The sequence below is a fragment of the Bubalus kerabau genome, chromosome 9, assembly GCF_029407905.1.
Source record: "Bubalus kerabau isolate K-KA32 ecotype Philippines breed swamp buffalo chromosome 9, PCC_UOA_SB_1v2, whole genome shotgun sequence".
NCBI lineage: Eukaryota > Metazoa > Chordata > Mammalia > Artiodactyla > Bovidae > Bubalus > Bubalus kerabau.
In genome coordinates this window covers 31,163,650-31,179,760 of record NC_073632.1, presented here as the reverse complement: position 1 = coordinate 31,179,760, position 16,111 = coordinate 31,163,650, and the positions used below count along the sequence as shown (strand labels likewise).

The following is a 16,111-nucleotide window of genomic DNA, read 5'->3' as shown; positions in this document are numbered from 1 at the left end:
TTATTTCAAGCTAAAGAAAAGTCTGTTGAGGCTTCTTTTACAAATACATTACTGTATATAATTTTTATATACAGTAAACATATTTACAGTAAATATGCAACAAAATTTTATATACAGTAAATATACAATAATTTTTATATAATTACAGTAATATAATACATAACTGTAAATAACTCTAGGAGTTATTTCCTGACATTTTACTTTGTATCTTTATTAAAAGTTGTATCTTTAGCAGGTGAACTATGTCTTCTATTCTGTGTAGATTCCTTTTTCTCAAAAACATCCCTTTCTGGTTACTTTAAATTTAAAATATAATTTTACCAAGCTTATATTATACAGAGTGAAGTAAGCCAGAAAGAAAAACACCAATACAGTATATTAACGCATATATATGTAATTTAGAAAGATGGTAATGATAACCCTGTATGCGAGACAGCAAAAGAGATACAGATGTATAGAACAGTCTTTTGGACTCTGTGGGAGAGGGCGAGGGTGGGATGATTTGGGAGAATGGCATTGAAACATGTATAATATCATATGTGAAACGAATCACCAGGCCGGGTTCGATGCATGATACAGGATGCTCGGGGCTGGTGCACTGGGATGACCCAGAGGGATGGTATGGGGAGGGAGGTGGGAGGAGGGTTCAGGATGGGGAACACGTGTACACCCGTGGTGGATGCATGTTGATGTATGGCAAAACCCACACAATATTGTAAAGTAATTAGCCTCCAATTAAATAAATTTATATTAAAAAAAGGGCAAAAAATTAATTTTACCAGGCTAATCAGTATCCTGAGCAGCAGTTTTAATGCTTTAAAATTTTTAATGTAAGTCTGTAGAATTTTTAAAACTTTCTGTTTTGTTTATGTAGCACATTGTGCACGCGTACTCAGTTGCTTCAGTCGTGTCCGACTCTTTGCGACCCTGTGGACTGTGGCCTGCCAGGTTCCTCTCTCCATGGGATTCTCCAAGCAAGAATACTGGAGTGGGTTGCCATGCCCTCCTCCAGGGGATCTTCCTGACCCAGGGATCCATGTAGCACATTACTGAGGTCTAATTAGGTTGGTTAGTATTCTGAGCACTAGGGATAAAGTAATGGGAAAAAAGAGATAAAATTCCCTGACCTCATGGAGTTTGCATCCCTGTGGAAACACAAAGCACAAATGAAAAAGAAATTGGCATGGAAAGCTTCCAGCAACACCATGGGGTCCCCTGGTGTGGACTGGGATCCAGGCAGAGGACAGAGAGGATGGCTGGTCTGCTGTGCTCCAGGCAGCCAGGAGCAGGGGCACTAGACTGGATAGGCAGGGGTAGGGGAGGAGCGGTGTCCTCTCAGTGGGGGAACATCCTCCTGTCCACGTGCATTAGACTCTAAAGGACCCATGACCAGCCATGTAACACTGGGGGCTTTTGCACTGAAGGGAATGGCTGCTAGTGGAGCAAAACATCTTGGAAATGGGCACCAGCTGTGTGGATAGCACGTGGAGCAAAGCCAGGCGTGGTCATGGTAGGGCCAGACCCAGAGTGGGCACAGTCTAATCGAACAAGCCTCTTGAGCTTCAGTATCTGGAGCAAGAGACCTTCCCAGGGAGACTCCTCATCCCAGTCCTTCCAGGTTCATGACTACTGCGGTTTCTCTGCTTTACTTGCCTCATATTATAACCCGGCCTGTCTCTTAGGTCCATTCTGCATTTTTGTATCCATTCATCAGTTCTCTTTGGTTTGCTTGTTTTTGAGCCTCACAGTTTGTAATACTATTGTTTTGTACAGTCAGTGTTCATGTAAACTGATAATGTAGATATAATAGTAAGGCTCCAGTGGGCTTACTGGGTGAGACTGGAAAAGCTTTAGAGAGGAGGTGGCATTCGAGGTACGGCTTGGAAGGAGAGAAACAGGGAAGACTTTCTTGTCCATGGTATCCTGGAAGGGTAAAGGAGTGTGGTGTGTCCAGGCAGTAGGGAGAAATTTTGTATAACTAGAAGTGTATAAAAGAAGGAGATAGTTTGGGAGAGGAGTGTTGGAAAAGTTGCCTTGTAATCATAGATACAGTGTCTTCAACCTATTTTGTATGTATTGGTTTGGCCAAAAAGTTGGTTCAGCTTTTTGTGTGCGATGTGACAGAAAAACCCAAACAAACGTTTTTTGCCAGAAACACAGTATGTCATAGGTGACCTCCTCATGTTCCTCATTTTAAAATCTCTTAAAATAACTGCTATTCATTTTTCCATTTAATGATTCCAATACTGACAATTATATCTTCTTTCACTTGCGTGTCTTCAGATAATCTCCTCCTATGCATCACCTGATTTTATCCTAACAATATCTAAGCAACACGAATCTGAAAATGCTATCCTAATATTGAAAAGTGAGGAAACTGAGGTGTGGAGAGACCCCATGATTTCCTCACAGTCGCATGGCTGTGCTTGAATGGATGCCAGATCTGATTTTCAATTCCGTATACTTACTGATCTCACTGGTGTGTAGATAAGCGTTTTGTCCTTTTCCCCCTTGAATTATTGCATTTTCCTTTTCTCTGTAGGACTTGGCTTTTACCCTGGAAGAGAGGCAGCAGCTGAACATTCATGGCCTGTTGCCGCCCTCCTTCATCAGTCAGGATGTCCAGGTCCTTCGAGTACTTAAGAATTTTGAGCGTCTGAACTCTGATTTTGACAGGTAACATGTTCCCGAAGGTGATTTTTTATGTTTCTCTGAGGCAGCTGTCTAGTTTATGTCTTACTAGATGAGCAAGTTTAAATATTTAGTGCTTTAGAAAGAGTAGTCAGCTTTGAGGAAGATTTGCCTGTAAATACAGTGATGTTTGTAAAAGAATTTACCCTGTGTAGGAACATCTGAAGAAGATAAAATTTTCTTTTCTAAACTATATCCACAGAGAAATGACTTTTTTCTCCTGTGACAGAGTTGTTGCTGTCAAGGTCAGTTACGGGGAGATGCCCTTCCAGACTAGGTGAAAGTGGCTTTGAGTCAGATCTCAAGTACATTATAGGTGAAAGTGCACTGTTCAGGTTTCCAAGTGTGGCTCCAACACTGTTCAGAGTTTAGGTCACTTACTTTGTCTGCAGTCCAGTTTCTGTGTTTATACAAGGGTAAAGGTAACATTGTTCCCTACCTTTGGAGTTAGGCAGCTGAAGTTGAAATTCCAGCTGTATTTCACTAGCATTGGATCGTTGAGTAAACCATTAAAACCACTGCCATGACACTGCATGTGTCTCACTGTTTTCTTTGGACTCTTTTTGTATTAAAATGTTGCATGCGTGCATGCTAAGTGGTTTCAGCTGTGTCTGACTCTGTAACACCGTGGACTGCAGATCACCAGCTTCCTCTGTCCATGGGATTCTCCAGGCAAGAATAGTGGAATGGGTTGCCATTTCTCCTCCAGGGGACCTTCCCGACCCAGGGACAGAACCTGCATCTCCTCTGGCTCCTGCATTGCAGGTGGATTCTTTACTGCTGAGCCACTAGGGAAGCCCCTTAAGGTGTTAAACCCACCTAAACCTCGGTTTTTCCATCTCTGGGTTGAGAATAATAGTTACTTGAAAATGTTATTGTGAAGGTTAGAAGAGAGAGCTAACCCAGTATCTAGTAAGTCTTCATAATAGGGTTCTCCAGAGATATAGAACTAACAGGATTTGTGTGTGTGTGATTATGTACATAATGAGAGGGGGAGGGGTTTATTGATTGATTGATTTTGATTGTAACGAATGAGCTCAAGTGATTATGGAGGCTTGCTGCTGCTGCTACTGCTAAGTCACTTCAGTCGTGTCCGACTCTGTGCGACCCCATAGACAGCAGCCCACCAGGCTTCCCCGTCCCTGGGATTCTCCAGGCGAGAACACTGGAGTGGGTTGCCATTTCCTTCTCCAATGCATGAAAGTGAAAAGTGAAAGGGAAGTCGCTCACTCGTGCCTGACTCATAGCGACCCCATGGACTGCAGCCTACCAGGCTCCTCCGTCCATGGGATTTTCCAGGCAAGAGTACTGGAGTAGGGTGCCATTGCCTTCTCCGATGGAGGCTTGGGCATTCCTAAATCTGCAGGTAGACTGGCCAGCTGGAGCCCTGGGGAAGAATCTGATTCAAGTTCAAAGGCTTGAACTATTTTTTTTGCTGAGGAGTTAGAGGGAAGGCCAGTTTTTGTTCCATTAAGGTTTTTAAATGATTGGATGAGGCTCACCAACATTATGGAGGGTACTCTGCTTTATTCAAAGTACACCAATTTAGATGTGAGTCTCATCTAAAAACTACCTTCACAGAAAAGTCCAAAATAGTGGACCAGATATCTGGATACTCTGTCCCAGCCATGTTGACGCATAAAATTAACCTCTCCTTTTCTACTTGGAAGCCATGCCTTTCTCCTTAAAATAAACTTAATCTCTGCATAAAGACAATAAAAAGGTCATACTTGAGCCTAACATGATAGAACTAGCCTGGGAAAAACTGAAAACATGCTAACACTTAACCTAAAAGAGGATGTAAAACCCTAGGGATATGTTTACTTTTCTCCTTGATATCTTTTAACTTTAATACCATGATGTAAAGTTAACAATACATTTGACCCTTGAATCACATAGATTTGAATTATATGGGTCCACCTATATGTGGATTTTTCTCAATAAATGCATACTACAGTACTTACACAATCCATAGTTGATTGAATCCTTGAATGGGAACTACACATGTGGAGGGCCAACTGTAAGGTATACCTGGATTTTTGACTGTGTTAGGGTTGACACCCTTAACCACCACATTGTTCAAAGTGCTCAGTTCAGTTCAGTCTCTCAGTCGTGTCCGACTCTTTGCGCCCCCATGAACCGCAGCATGCCAGGCCTCCCTGTCCATCACCAACTCCCGGAGTTCACCCAAACCCATATCCATTGTGTTGGTGATGCCATTGAACCATCTCATCCTCTGTCATCCCCTTCTCCTCCTTCCCTCAATCTTTCCCAGCATCAGGGTCCTTTCAAATGAGCCAGCTGTCCACATCAGGTGGCCAAAGTATTGGAGTTCAGCTTCAACATCAGTCCCTCCAATGAACACCCAGGACTGATCTCCTTTAGGATAGACTGGTTGGATCTCCTTGCAGTCCAAGGGACTCTCAAGAGTCTTCTCCAACACCATAGTTCAAAAGCATCAATTTTTGAGTGCTCAGCTTTCTTTATAGTCCAACTCTCACGTCCATACATGACTACTGGAAAAACCATAGCCTTGACTAGACGGACCTTTGTTGGCAAACCGTATTCAAATGCTATGATATACAGTCAGTACATCTTATGTAACATGATAAAGGGATAAAAGAGGGAAAAATTATATTTGTTTATGTATCTTTGCATATGTATTATACATGTTTATATATGCACAGATATATATGTATTTATGTACACACAAACGTATTCATAACATAGTAAGGAAGAAATACTCATAATAATTGCACTCCTCATTTCTATAGCTGGTCATATTATCATAGCTGATATTTATAACTGTCTTCTTCCCCTACCCATTTCACATTTCCCTTGCTTTCAGCAAGTACTTCAGCCAGTCTTGATTCTTCCCCTGGTAGAGGAAGCCAAATTTTTAATTCTGAAGCGTCTGGGCCATTAGTAGTCCTGTTGGAATTGGGTGTTGTAGTTTTCCATTAACTTTAATTGTGGGCACCCCCAAGGGATCTCTTGTATTCCAGACATCCTTTTCCTTATGTCTATTATGGAGTGGTAGTCCAGTTTCCCCTTGGAGTTAGGATCGGTCACCCCCACCAGCACGGTAACTCCCTTCTTTGCCTGTTAATTCAGAGGCATGTGGTACCCAGAGTGGCCAGTGGCGGTTTTAACTTCCAGTTCATTGGAATCATTGTCTCCCAGTAAGACATTCTTCCCTTTGGAATGAACACTTTGGGGCCAGCGGAGCATAAGATCTCAGGGACAGGAAGCAGGAATTGATAGTGGATCACTTGGGGGCTTCCCAGGTGGCTCAGTAGTAAAGAATCTGCCTGCCAAGCTGGAGATGTAGGTTTGATCTCTGGGTCAGGAAGATCTCCTGGAGGAGGGAGTGACAGCCCCCTCCAGTCCATAGGGTTGCAAAGAGTCCGACACGACTGACGTGACGACGCACACACGCATAGTTGGGAATGACAGCGATGGTGCCACTTCTGTTTCGACCCCCCTTGGTTCCGGGACCCGTGAATGCTGGCTGTGGGAGAAACAGAACCATATATCGGGCTCTGATTCAGAGCAGGTAGAGCCTCCCAGAGAACCTTGCCCAGCCCTGCAACATGTTGCCCCCTAGCTGGTACTGTAACTGAATCTTCAGAAGGCCATTCCAGCATTCTGTTAAGCCAGCTGCTTTAGGATGTTGGGGAACATGTAAGAACAGTGGGTTTGATTAGCAGGGCCCATGGCCTCACTTCATTTTCCCTGACGTGAGTTCCTTGGTCAGAAGCCATGCTGGGTAGAGTACCATGATGTTGAATGAGGCATCTTGTAAGTCCCTGGAGGGTAGTGTTGACAGGAGCATTGTATGCAGGGAAGGCAAGTCTTCATACAGAGTGAGGATCTATTCCAGTAAGAGCCAATGCCGTTCCTTCCATGGTAGAACTTGTCCAATGTAATCAGCTTGCCACCAGGGAGTTTGCTGATGACCACATGGGATGGTGGCATATCAGGGCCTCAGTGTCAGTCTCTGCTGCTGGCAGTTTGGGCCCTCAGCAGTGTCTGCGGCCAGGTCAGCCTTGAGGGTGGAAGTTCATGTTGCTGAGCTCATGGGTACCCTTTATCCCTGCCATGACCACTTCTTTTATGAGCCTGAAGGTGGTAATGGGCTTCCCAGGTGGCACAGTGGTAAAGAATCGGTCTGCCAAGCAGAAGATGAGGGTTTGGTCCCTGGGGTCAGGAAGATCTCCTGGAGGAGGAAATGGCAACCCACTCCAGTATTCTTGGCCTGGAGAATTCCACTGACAGAGGAGTCCGTTGGGCTACAGTCCATGTGGTTGCAGTCAGACATGACTGAAGAGCAACCCTGCACACACACACAGGTGGTAATGGGTCAGCTGAGGAAAGGCTGACTGGATTATTCAACCATATGTATTTGCTTCTTAAACTTTACCATCCCTTCCATGTGTTTCTAAAGTCCTTCCTTTATTCTCTTCCATTTTTACTTTATATTCTTTTCCTGGGCCATTGTATCACTTGCCTCCTCAGAGCTAGTGACTTCGTATTTTTATCGCAGAATGTCCCTCAAATACTCACTGAGCATCAACTTAGTGTCAGGTGCTCTTTTCACTACTGGGATTAGAGACAATGATCTCTGCCCTCATGAAACTTAGGTAAATTATTTTTGAAAAGTAGTAAATGGTCAAATAATGAATAAATTATTTAATATGCTAGAAAGTGACAAATGTTCATGAAAAAAAGAAAAGATGGAGTGTGTTAAGAGGGACTGAGAATGCGAGGGGGTGGGTAGGGTCACTTTTCGTTGTTTAGTTCCATGGTCAGGATGGACTTCAGTAAGAAGGTGGGTTATGAGTGAGTAATGAAAGGCAGTGAGACAGTTAGCCATGAGGAGACTGAGGAGCAGTGTTCTTTTAGCTGGCACATTCAGGGACCAACAGGGAGACGTGTGTCTGGAGCAGGATGAGTGAGCAGGAGAATGGTAGGTCAGGAGAAGAAGTTAGGTCATGGAGGATAGATTGTTAAAGATGGATTATGGAGGCCATAGTTGTAAGGCTTTTGCTGTTTCTCTGAGTGAAAGAGGGGCTCATTCAAGGTTTTGAACAGAAGGTCAACATGATCTGAGCTATATTTCTAGAAGACTTTGCAATGTTGAGAATAGAATATAAGAGTATTTAGGAGACTTAAAGGCAAAAGATGATGGTGATTTAGATCCTGGATGGTAGCAATGAAGGTGTGTAGATTTGGATAGATCTTGAAGCAAAATCACTGCTGATGGTGACTGCAGCCATGAAATTAAAAGATGCTTACTCCTTGGAAGAAAAGTTTTGACGAAACTAGACAGCATATTAAGAAGCAGAGACATTACTTTGCCAACAAAAGTCCATCTAGTCAAGGCTAATCCAGTCCATCCTGAAGGAAATCAGTCCTGGGTATTCATTGGAAGAACTGATGTTGAAGCTGAAACTCCAAAACTTTGGCCACCTGATGCAAAGAGCTGACTCATTTGAAAAGACCCTGATTCCTGGAAAGATTGAAGGTGGGAAGAGAAGGGGACAACAGAGGATGAGATGGTTGGATGGCATCACCGACTCAATGGGCATGAGTTTGAGTAAACTCCAGGAGTTTTGATGGACAGGGAGGCCTGGCGTGCTGCAGTCCATGGGGTCACAGAGAGTCGGACACGACTGAGTGACTGAACTGAACTGAACTGAAGCAAAGCTAGTTGTAAAGAATATGTCTACCCGTGCAGGAGATATAAAAGATGCAGGTTCGATCCGTGGGTTGGGAAGATCCCATGGAGGAGGGCATGGCAACCCACTCCAGTATTCTTGCCTGGAGAATCCCAGGGACAGGATCCTGGAGGGCCACAGTCCATGGGGTCACAAAGAGTTGGACATGACTGAAGCAACTTAGCACTGAAGCAAAGCCAGCATAACCTCGTAATGTAATAGAGATGAGTGTTAGAGAGCCCCTAGAGCCCAGGAGAAAACAGCAAAGAAAGAAAAAAAGGAATGATCAGTGAAAAGGGAAAATCAAGAGAATCTGGTGACCTGGAATTCAGGTAAAGAGAGTGTATGGAGCTGTAGGGAAAACCACTTGTGTCAAGTGTCCTAAAAAGTGTTGACTTAGCGATGATGATTTCCACATGGCTAGATCAGTGTTAGCATCATCTTTTAAGTCATCATTTTCTTCCCAGTTGTTAGTGTTGGGAGTTGAAATAACATCTATTTGCCAAGGATTAGAATCCTTGTGTCTCTGACTCCAAATTCTATGCATTTTCAACTATTCCAGAGAATGAGAATCAATCCAAAAAGGCTGGTAGGACTATTAAGGACAGTTTTGCAAGATTCTTCCAGGTTGTACCAAACAGTTGGAGTTTTATTGTATAAACCACTGAAGATTACAAGTAATATGATAAGGTTGATATTTTAAAAGATAATTCTGGTTCAGAAATGCCTCTAGAAAGAAAAAGACCTCTTGATCTAAATAATTAGACAAGTCCCTTAAACTTTCTTACCTTAGTAATTTTTAGGGTCATTGTTAACATTCTGTAGTTATTTTCTGCTTGTCATTTTTCTTGGCTCTTCAGTACTGCAAATTAAACGATGAAGTCTTTGTATTTAGTTAGTTAAGTTACTGTTTAAACTTTATCTATAGTGGTATTTTTCATTTGTCTTTCATTTTAAAATAGGGATAAAGTCATTTAAATATTAAATAAAACTGTGCTGTTTCAGCACTGATTTTAGTGTTTGAATGACACCAGCTCAGGTTATTGTTCTTTATTTTTTTAGATGATTAGGAATATTTCTTTATTTTTTTAAACTGCAACCTGATCCAATTTTTATTTTATTATTATTTTGGCTACACTGGGTCTTTGCTGTGGGGCTAGGGCTCTTCACTGTTGCGCACAGACTTTCCCTACTTGTGGTATGCAGGCTTCTCTAGTGAAGCACGGACTCTAAAGCATGAGGACTCTCTAGTTGCAGCGTGCAAGCTTAGTTGGCCCATGGCATGTGGGATCTTAGTTCCCTGACCAGGGATCAAACCCATGTCCTCTGCATTGGAAGATGGGTTCTTAACTACTAGACCACCAGGGAAGTCCCAGGAATATTTCTAAAGTCTTTTTTGATCAGATGTTTTCTATGTGACCTAAAAATTACTGTATGTGTTCTCAGCTGAGTCGTGTCCAATTCTTTGCTACCCGATGGACTGCAGCACACCAGGCTTCCCTGTCCTTCACCATCTCCCGGAGTTTGCTCAAATTCATATCCATTGAGTCGGTGATGCTGTTTAACCATCTCATCCTCTGCCGCCCCCTTCTCCTTTTGTGTTCAGTTTTTCCCAGCATCAGGGTCTTTTCCAATTAGTTGGCTCTTTGCATGAGGTACTCGAAGTTTTGGAGCTTCAGCATCAGTCCTTCCAGTGAATATTCAGGGTTGATTTCCTTTAGCATTGACTGGTTTGATCTCCTTGCAGTCCAGGAGACTCTAGAGTCTTCCTCAACACCACAATGTGAAAGCATCAGTTCTTCAGCACTCAGCCTTCTTTATGGTCCAACTCTCACATCTGTACATGACTACTGGAAAAATCATAGCTTTGCCTATGTGGACCTTTGTTGGCAAAGTGATGTCTTTGCTTTTTAATACTTTGTCCAGGTTTGCCATAGCTTTCCTTCCAAAGGGCAAACATCTTTTAATTTCATGGCCACAGTCACCACCCACAGTGATTTTGGAGCCTAAGAAAATAAAATCTGTCACTGCTTCCACTTTTTCCCCTTCTGTTTGCCATGAAGTGATGGGACCAGATGCCATGATCTTCGTTTTTTGAATGTTGAGTTTTAAGCCAGCTTTTTCACTCTCTTCTTTCACCCTCATCAAGAGGCTCTTCAGTGTCTCATTTTCTGCAATTAGAGTGGCATTATCTGCATATCTGAGGTTGTTATTTCTCCTGGAAATTTTGATTATAGCTTGTAATTAATCTAGCCCAGCATTTCACATGATGTACTCTGCATATAAGTTGAATAAGTAGGGTGACAATTTACAGCTTTGTTGTATTCCTTTCCAGTTTTGAACCAGTGTATATGTTGTTGCAAACATTTAGTTTTATAAACAGCTATTTTATGACTGTGTTGGAATGTAGATCTAATTATGTCCCATTTCTACAGGTATCTTCTCTTAATGGATCTTCAAGATAGAAATGAAAAGCTCTTCTATAAAGTGCTGATGTCTGACATTGAGAAATTCATGCCTATCGTTTATACTCCCACTGTGGGTCTAGCTTGCCAACAATATAGTTTAGCATTTCGGAAACCAAGGTATGTAAAGTTTTATTTTAAATACAGTTTGTCTTCATTTATTTTTTGTCAAGTTTTTGCTATAATTAAAAAAACTATGTAATGAGATAGAAGTTCAGAAAAATCTAAAGCTTCATTTGGGCCCCTGGTGGCTCAGATGGTAAAGAATCTGCCTGCAATGCGGGAGACCTGGGTTCGATCCCTGAGTTGAGAAGATCCCATGGAGGAGAGCATGGCAACCAATTACAGCATTCTTGCGTGGAGAATCCCCATGGATAGAGGAACGTGGTGGGCTAAAGAACATTAAATATAAATGTATATATGACATTTTAAAATATAGTGTTTCATTCCTAGATTTAAGATCATGGAGAAGTTATTTTTTATAAACCAATTTGTATTTCCTTTTACAGATACTAAATGAACATTTTTTGGGTAAAAAAGGTAGTTGATCATAACTAAGTTTGTCTTTGAGATAGTAATTGCCTCTATTATGCGTACATTTTGTAACTTAAAGATTTTAGATTTTCCTGAAAATAAGGAGTATTGTTATTTAGTCGCTAAATTGTGTGGGACTTCTGTGATGCAGTGGACTGTAGCTCATCAGGCTCCTCTATCCATGGGATTTGTGGGTTGCCATTTCCTTCTCCAGCAGATCTTCCTGACCAAGGGATTGAACCCAAGTCTCCTGAATTGGCAGGCAGGTTCTTTACCACTGACCCACCATAGAAGCCCAAGGATTATATTATTTCCTAAATTCAGAGTTGGCATTAAACAGGCCCTTTTGTTGATTTCCTTTAAGTGAAATTGTAACCATCTTTAAAGATAAGTAAAATATAAAATGTAGTTTTTTAAAACCATGGCTTTACTTTATCATATTACTTTAAATACTTTTGCAGCAAGGAACAATTGAAGTAAATATTAATGCTTTTAACAGCAGCAACAACAAAAGCTCAAGTTGAATATTTATGTGCTGCTTATAGTTCTGAATTTAAAATAAAAAGAAATGTTTATAAGTTTCTATCACAAATATAAAAGCCTACTGTAAGTTCTGTCATTGAAAGGAATGTTTCAGAGGTAAGATCTGAAAGTTAGTAGATTTCACAAAGGTGTATTGATGTAGTGGTAATATTTTGCACATTTGTGCCAATTGCCTTTTTTATAAAGAAAATAATTAGCCACATTATCCCTTATATAAAGAGAATAATGAATTGTAGATGGTCTGTTAAATTTCCTTAATAGCACATATCTGTACTGCATTTATATAATGGCTATGTTAACAGAGAATTTTTTTTTCATAGAAAAACAAGAGTTAGAATTTAGCTGGTAACTGTATTACGATGAATAATTCTTTTTTGAGTATATAAATATTTTCTTTTTAAATTAAGCAATTCTGCTGCTGCTAAGTCGCTTCAGTCGTGTCCGACTCTGTGCGACCCCATAGACGGCAGCCCATCAGGCTCCACCATCCCTGGGATTCTCCAGGCAAGAATACTGGAGCGGGTTGCCATTTCCTTCTCCAATGCATGAAAGTGAAAAGTGAAAGTGAAGTCGCTCAGTCGTGTCCGACTCTTAGCGACCCCATGGACTGCAGCCCACCAGGCTCCTCCGTCCATGGGATTTTCCAGGCAAGAGTACTGGAGTGGGGTGCCATTGCCTTCTCCAAATTAAGCAATACATGTTCATTATTGAAAAATGAGAAAATACAAATATACAAAAGAAGTATTTTAAGAATACCTAGTTTCATGATAACAAAAAAACTCGATGCAATACTGTTTTCCTTATAGAAAGGATCATACTATATAAACTGTTGTTTACCTATCAGGTTATAGGTAGGTAAGTAGATAGATAAATAAATAGGAGGGGAGAGGGAGAGGCAGAGATGGGGTGAGACGTAGCACAGCATTTGTATCAAAATGCTCACACGTATTGATTTTAGGTGACGTATTCATGGTATTCTATCAAATTTTATGCAGTATTTCAAATTATTTTTTAATTTTTCTTATTGAACAATAATTGCTTTACAGAATTTTGTTTTTTTCTGTCAAGCCTCAACCTGAATCAGCCATAGGTATACATATATCCCCTCCCTTTTGAACCTCCCCCCGTCTCCCTCCCCACCCCACCCCTATAGGTTGATACAGAGCCTCTGTTTGAGTTTCTTAGCCATATTTCTTAGCCAAATTCCCATTGGTTGTCTATCTTGCATATGCTAATGTAAGTTTCCATGTTACTCTTTCCATGTGTCTCACCCTCTCCTGCCCTCTCCCCATGTCCATAAGTCTATTCTCTATGTCTGCTTCTCCATTGCTGCCCTATAAGTAAATTCTTCAAGACCATTTTTCTAGATTCTCTATATATGGATTAGAATACAATGTTTATCTTTCTCTTTCTGACTTACTTCACTCTGTATAATAGGTTCTAGGTTCATCCACCTCATCAGAGCTGACTCAAATGCATTTCTTTTTATGGCTGAGTAATATTCCTTCATGTATATGTACCACAACTTCTTCATCCATTCATCTGTTGATGGGTATCTAGGTTGCTTCCATGTTCTAGCTATTGTAAATCATGCTGCAACGAATAATGGGATACATGTGTCTTTTTCAATTTTGGTTTCCTCAGGGTAGATGCCTAAGGAGTGGGATTGCTGGGTCATATGGTAGTTTTATTTCTAGTTTTTTAAGGAGTCTTCATACTGTCTTCCATAGTCGCTGTATCAATTTACATTCCCACCAACAGTGTTAGAGTGTTCCCTTTTCTCCACACCCTCTCCAGCATTTATTGTTTGCAGACTTTTTGATGATCACCGTTCTGATTGGTGTGAGGTGATATCTCATTGTAGTTTTGATTTGCATTTCTCTAATAATGAGAAATGTTGAGCATCTTTTCATGTGTTTGTTAGCCATCTGTATGTCTTCTTTGGAGAAACGTCTGTTTAGGTATTTTTCCCACTTTAGTATTGGGTTGTTTGTTTTCCTGATATTGAGTTGTGTGAGCTGCCTATATATTTTGGAAATTAGTCCTTTGTCAGTTGTTTCATTTGCTATTATTTTCTCCCATTCTGAGGGTTGTCTTTCCACCTTGCTTATAGTTTCCTTTGCTGTGCAAAAGCTTTTAAGTTTAATCAGGTCCCACTTGTTTACTTTTGGTTATATTTCCATTACTCTAGTAGGTGGGTCATCAGAGAAGGCAATGGCAACTCACTCCAGTACTCTTGCATGGAAAATCCCATGGATGGAGGAGCCTGGTGGGCTGCAGTGCATGGGGTTGCTAAGAGTCAGACACGACTGACTGACTTCACTTTCACTTTTCACTTTTATGTATTGGAGAAGGAAATAGCAACCTACTCCAGAGTTTTTGCCTTGAGAATCCCAGGGATGGGGGAGCCTGGTTTGCTGCTATCTATGGGATCACACAGAGTCGGACATGACTGAAGTGACTTAGCAGCAGCAGCAGCAGCAGCAGGAGGTGGGTCGTAGAGGATCTTGCTTTGATTTATGTCATCAAGTGTTCTATGTTTTACTCTAAGAGTTTTATAGTTTCTGGTCTTACATTTAGGTCTTTGATCCATTTTGAGTTTATCTTTGTGTATGGTGTTAGGAAATGCCCTAATCTCATTCTTTTACATGTAGCTGTCCAGTTTCCACAGCACCTTTATTGAAGAGGCTGTTTTTGCCCCATTGTATCTTCTTGCTTCCTTTGTCAAATATAAGGTACCCATAGGTGCATCGGTTTATTTCTAGGCTTTCTATGTTGTTCCATTGGTCTATGTTTCTGTTTTTATGCCAATACCATACTGTCTTGATGACTGCAGCTTTGTAGTATATTCTGAAGTCAGGCAGGTTGATTCCTCCAACGCCATTCTTCTTTCTCAAGATTGCTTTGGCTATTTGGGGTCATTTGTGCTTCCAGAGTTGACTCATTGGAAAAGACTCTGATGCTGGGAGGGATTGGGGGCAGGAGGAGAAGGGGACGACAGAGGATGAGAGGGCTGGATGGCATCACTGACTCGATGGATGTGAGTCTCAGTGCACTCCGGGAGTTGGTGATGGACAGGGAAGCCTGGTGTGCTGCGATTCATGGGGTCGCAAAGAGTCGGACACGACTGAGCGACTGAACTGAACTGAACTGTGCTTCCATATGAATTGTGAAATTCTTTGTTCTAGTTCTGTGAAAAATGTCATTGGTAATTTGATAGGTATCGGGTTAAATCTGTAGATTGCTGATTCTTCCTACCCAGGAACATGGAATATCTCTCCATCTGTTTATGTCATCTTTGATTTCTTTCATTCAGTTCAGTTCAGTCGCTCAGTCATGTCTGACTTTTTGCAACCCCATGAACTGCAGTGTGCCAGGCCTCCCTGTCCATCACCAACTCCCAGAGTCCACCCAAACCCATGTCCATCGAGTTGATGATGCCATCTAACCATCTCATCCTCTGTCGTCTCCTTCTCCTCCTGCCCTCAATCTTTCCCAGCATCAGGGTCTTTTCCAATGAGTCAGCTCTTTGCATCAGGTGGCCAAAATATTGGAGTTTCAGCCTCAACATCAGTCCTTCCAGTGAACACCCAGGACTGATCTCCTTTAAGATGGACTGGTTGGATTTCCTTGCAGTCCAAGGGACTCTCAAGAGTCTTTTCCAACACCACAGTTCAAAAGCATTAATTCTTCGGCACTCAGCTTTCTTTATAGTCCAACTCTCACCTCCATACATGACCACTGGAAAAACCATAGCCTTGACTAGATGGACCCTTGTTGGCAAAGTAATGTCCCTGCTTTAATATGCTGTCTGGGTTGATTGTAGCTTTCCTTCCAAGGAGCAAGTGTCTTTTTATTTCATTGCTGCAGTCACCATCTGCATTGATTTTGGAGCCCAGAAAAATAAAGTCAACCACTGTTTCCCCATCTATTTCCCTTGAAGTGATGGGACTGGATGCCATGATTTAGTTTTCTGAATGTTGAGCTTTAAGCCAACTTTTTCACTTTCCTCTTTCACTTTCATCAAGAGGCTCTTTAGTTCTTTTTCACTTTCTGCCATAAGGGTGGTGTCATCTGCATATCTGAGGTTATTGATATTTCTCCCGGAAATCTTGATTCCAGCTTGTGCTTCATCAAGCCCAGTGTTTCTCATGATGT

At 41.6% G+C, this 16,111-nt stretch overlaps 1 protein-coding gene across 2 annotated transcripts in view; it reads left to right on the top strand.

Moving 5' to 3' along the window:
* Window positions 1-16,111, top strand: part of ME1 (malic enzyme 1) — a 277,918-nt gene that overhangs the window by 84,129 nt on the left and 177,678 nt on the right. For both annotated transcript variants that reach the window (XM_055534911.1, XM_055534912.1), the window contains 2 exons: window positions 2,543-2,676; window positions 10,847-10,996. In XM_055534911.1, the coding sequence (XP_055390886.1) occupies window positions 2,543-2,676; window positions 10,847-10,996 (284 nt within the window). The remainder of the gene's footprint in view (window positions 1-2,542; window positions 2,677-10,846; window positions 10,997-16,111) is intronic.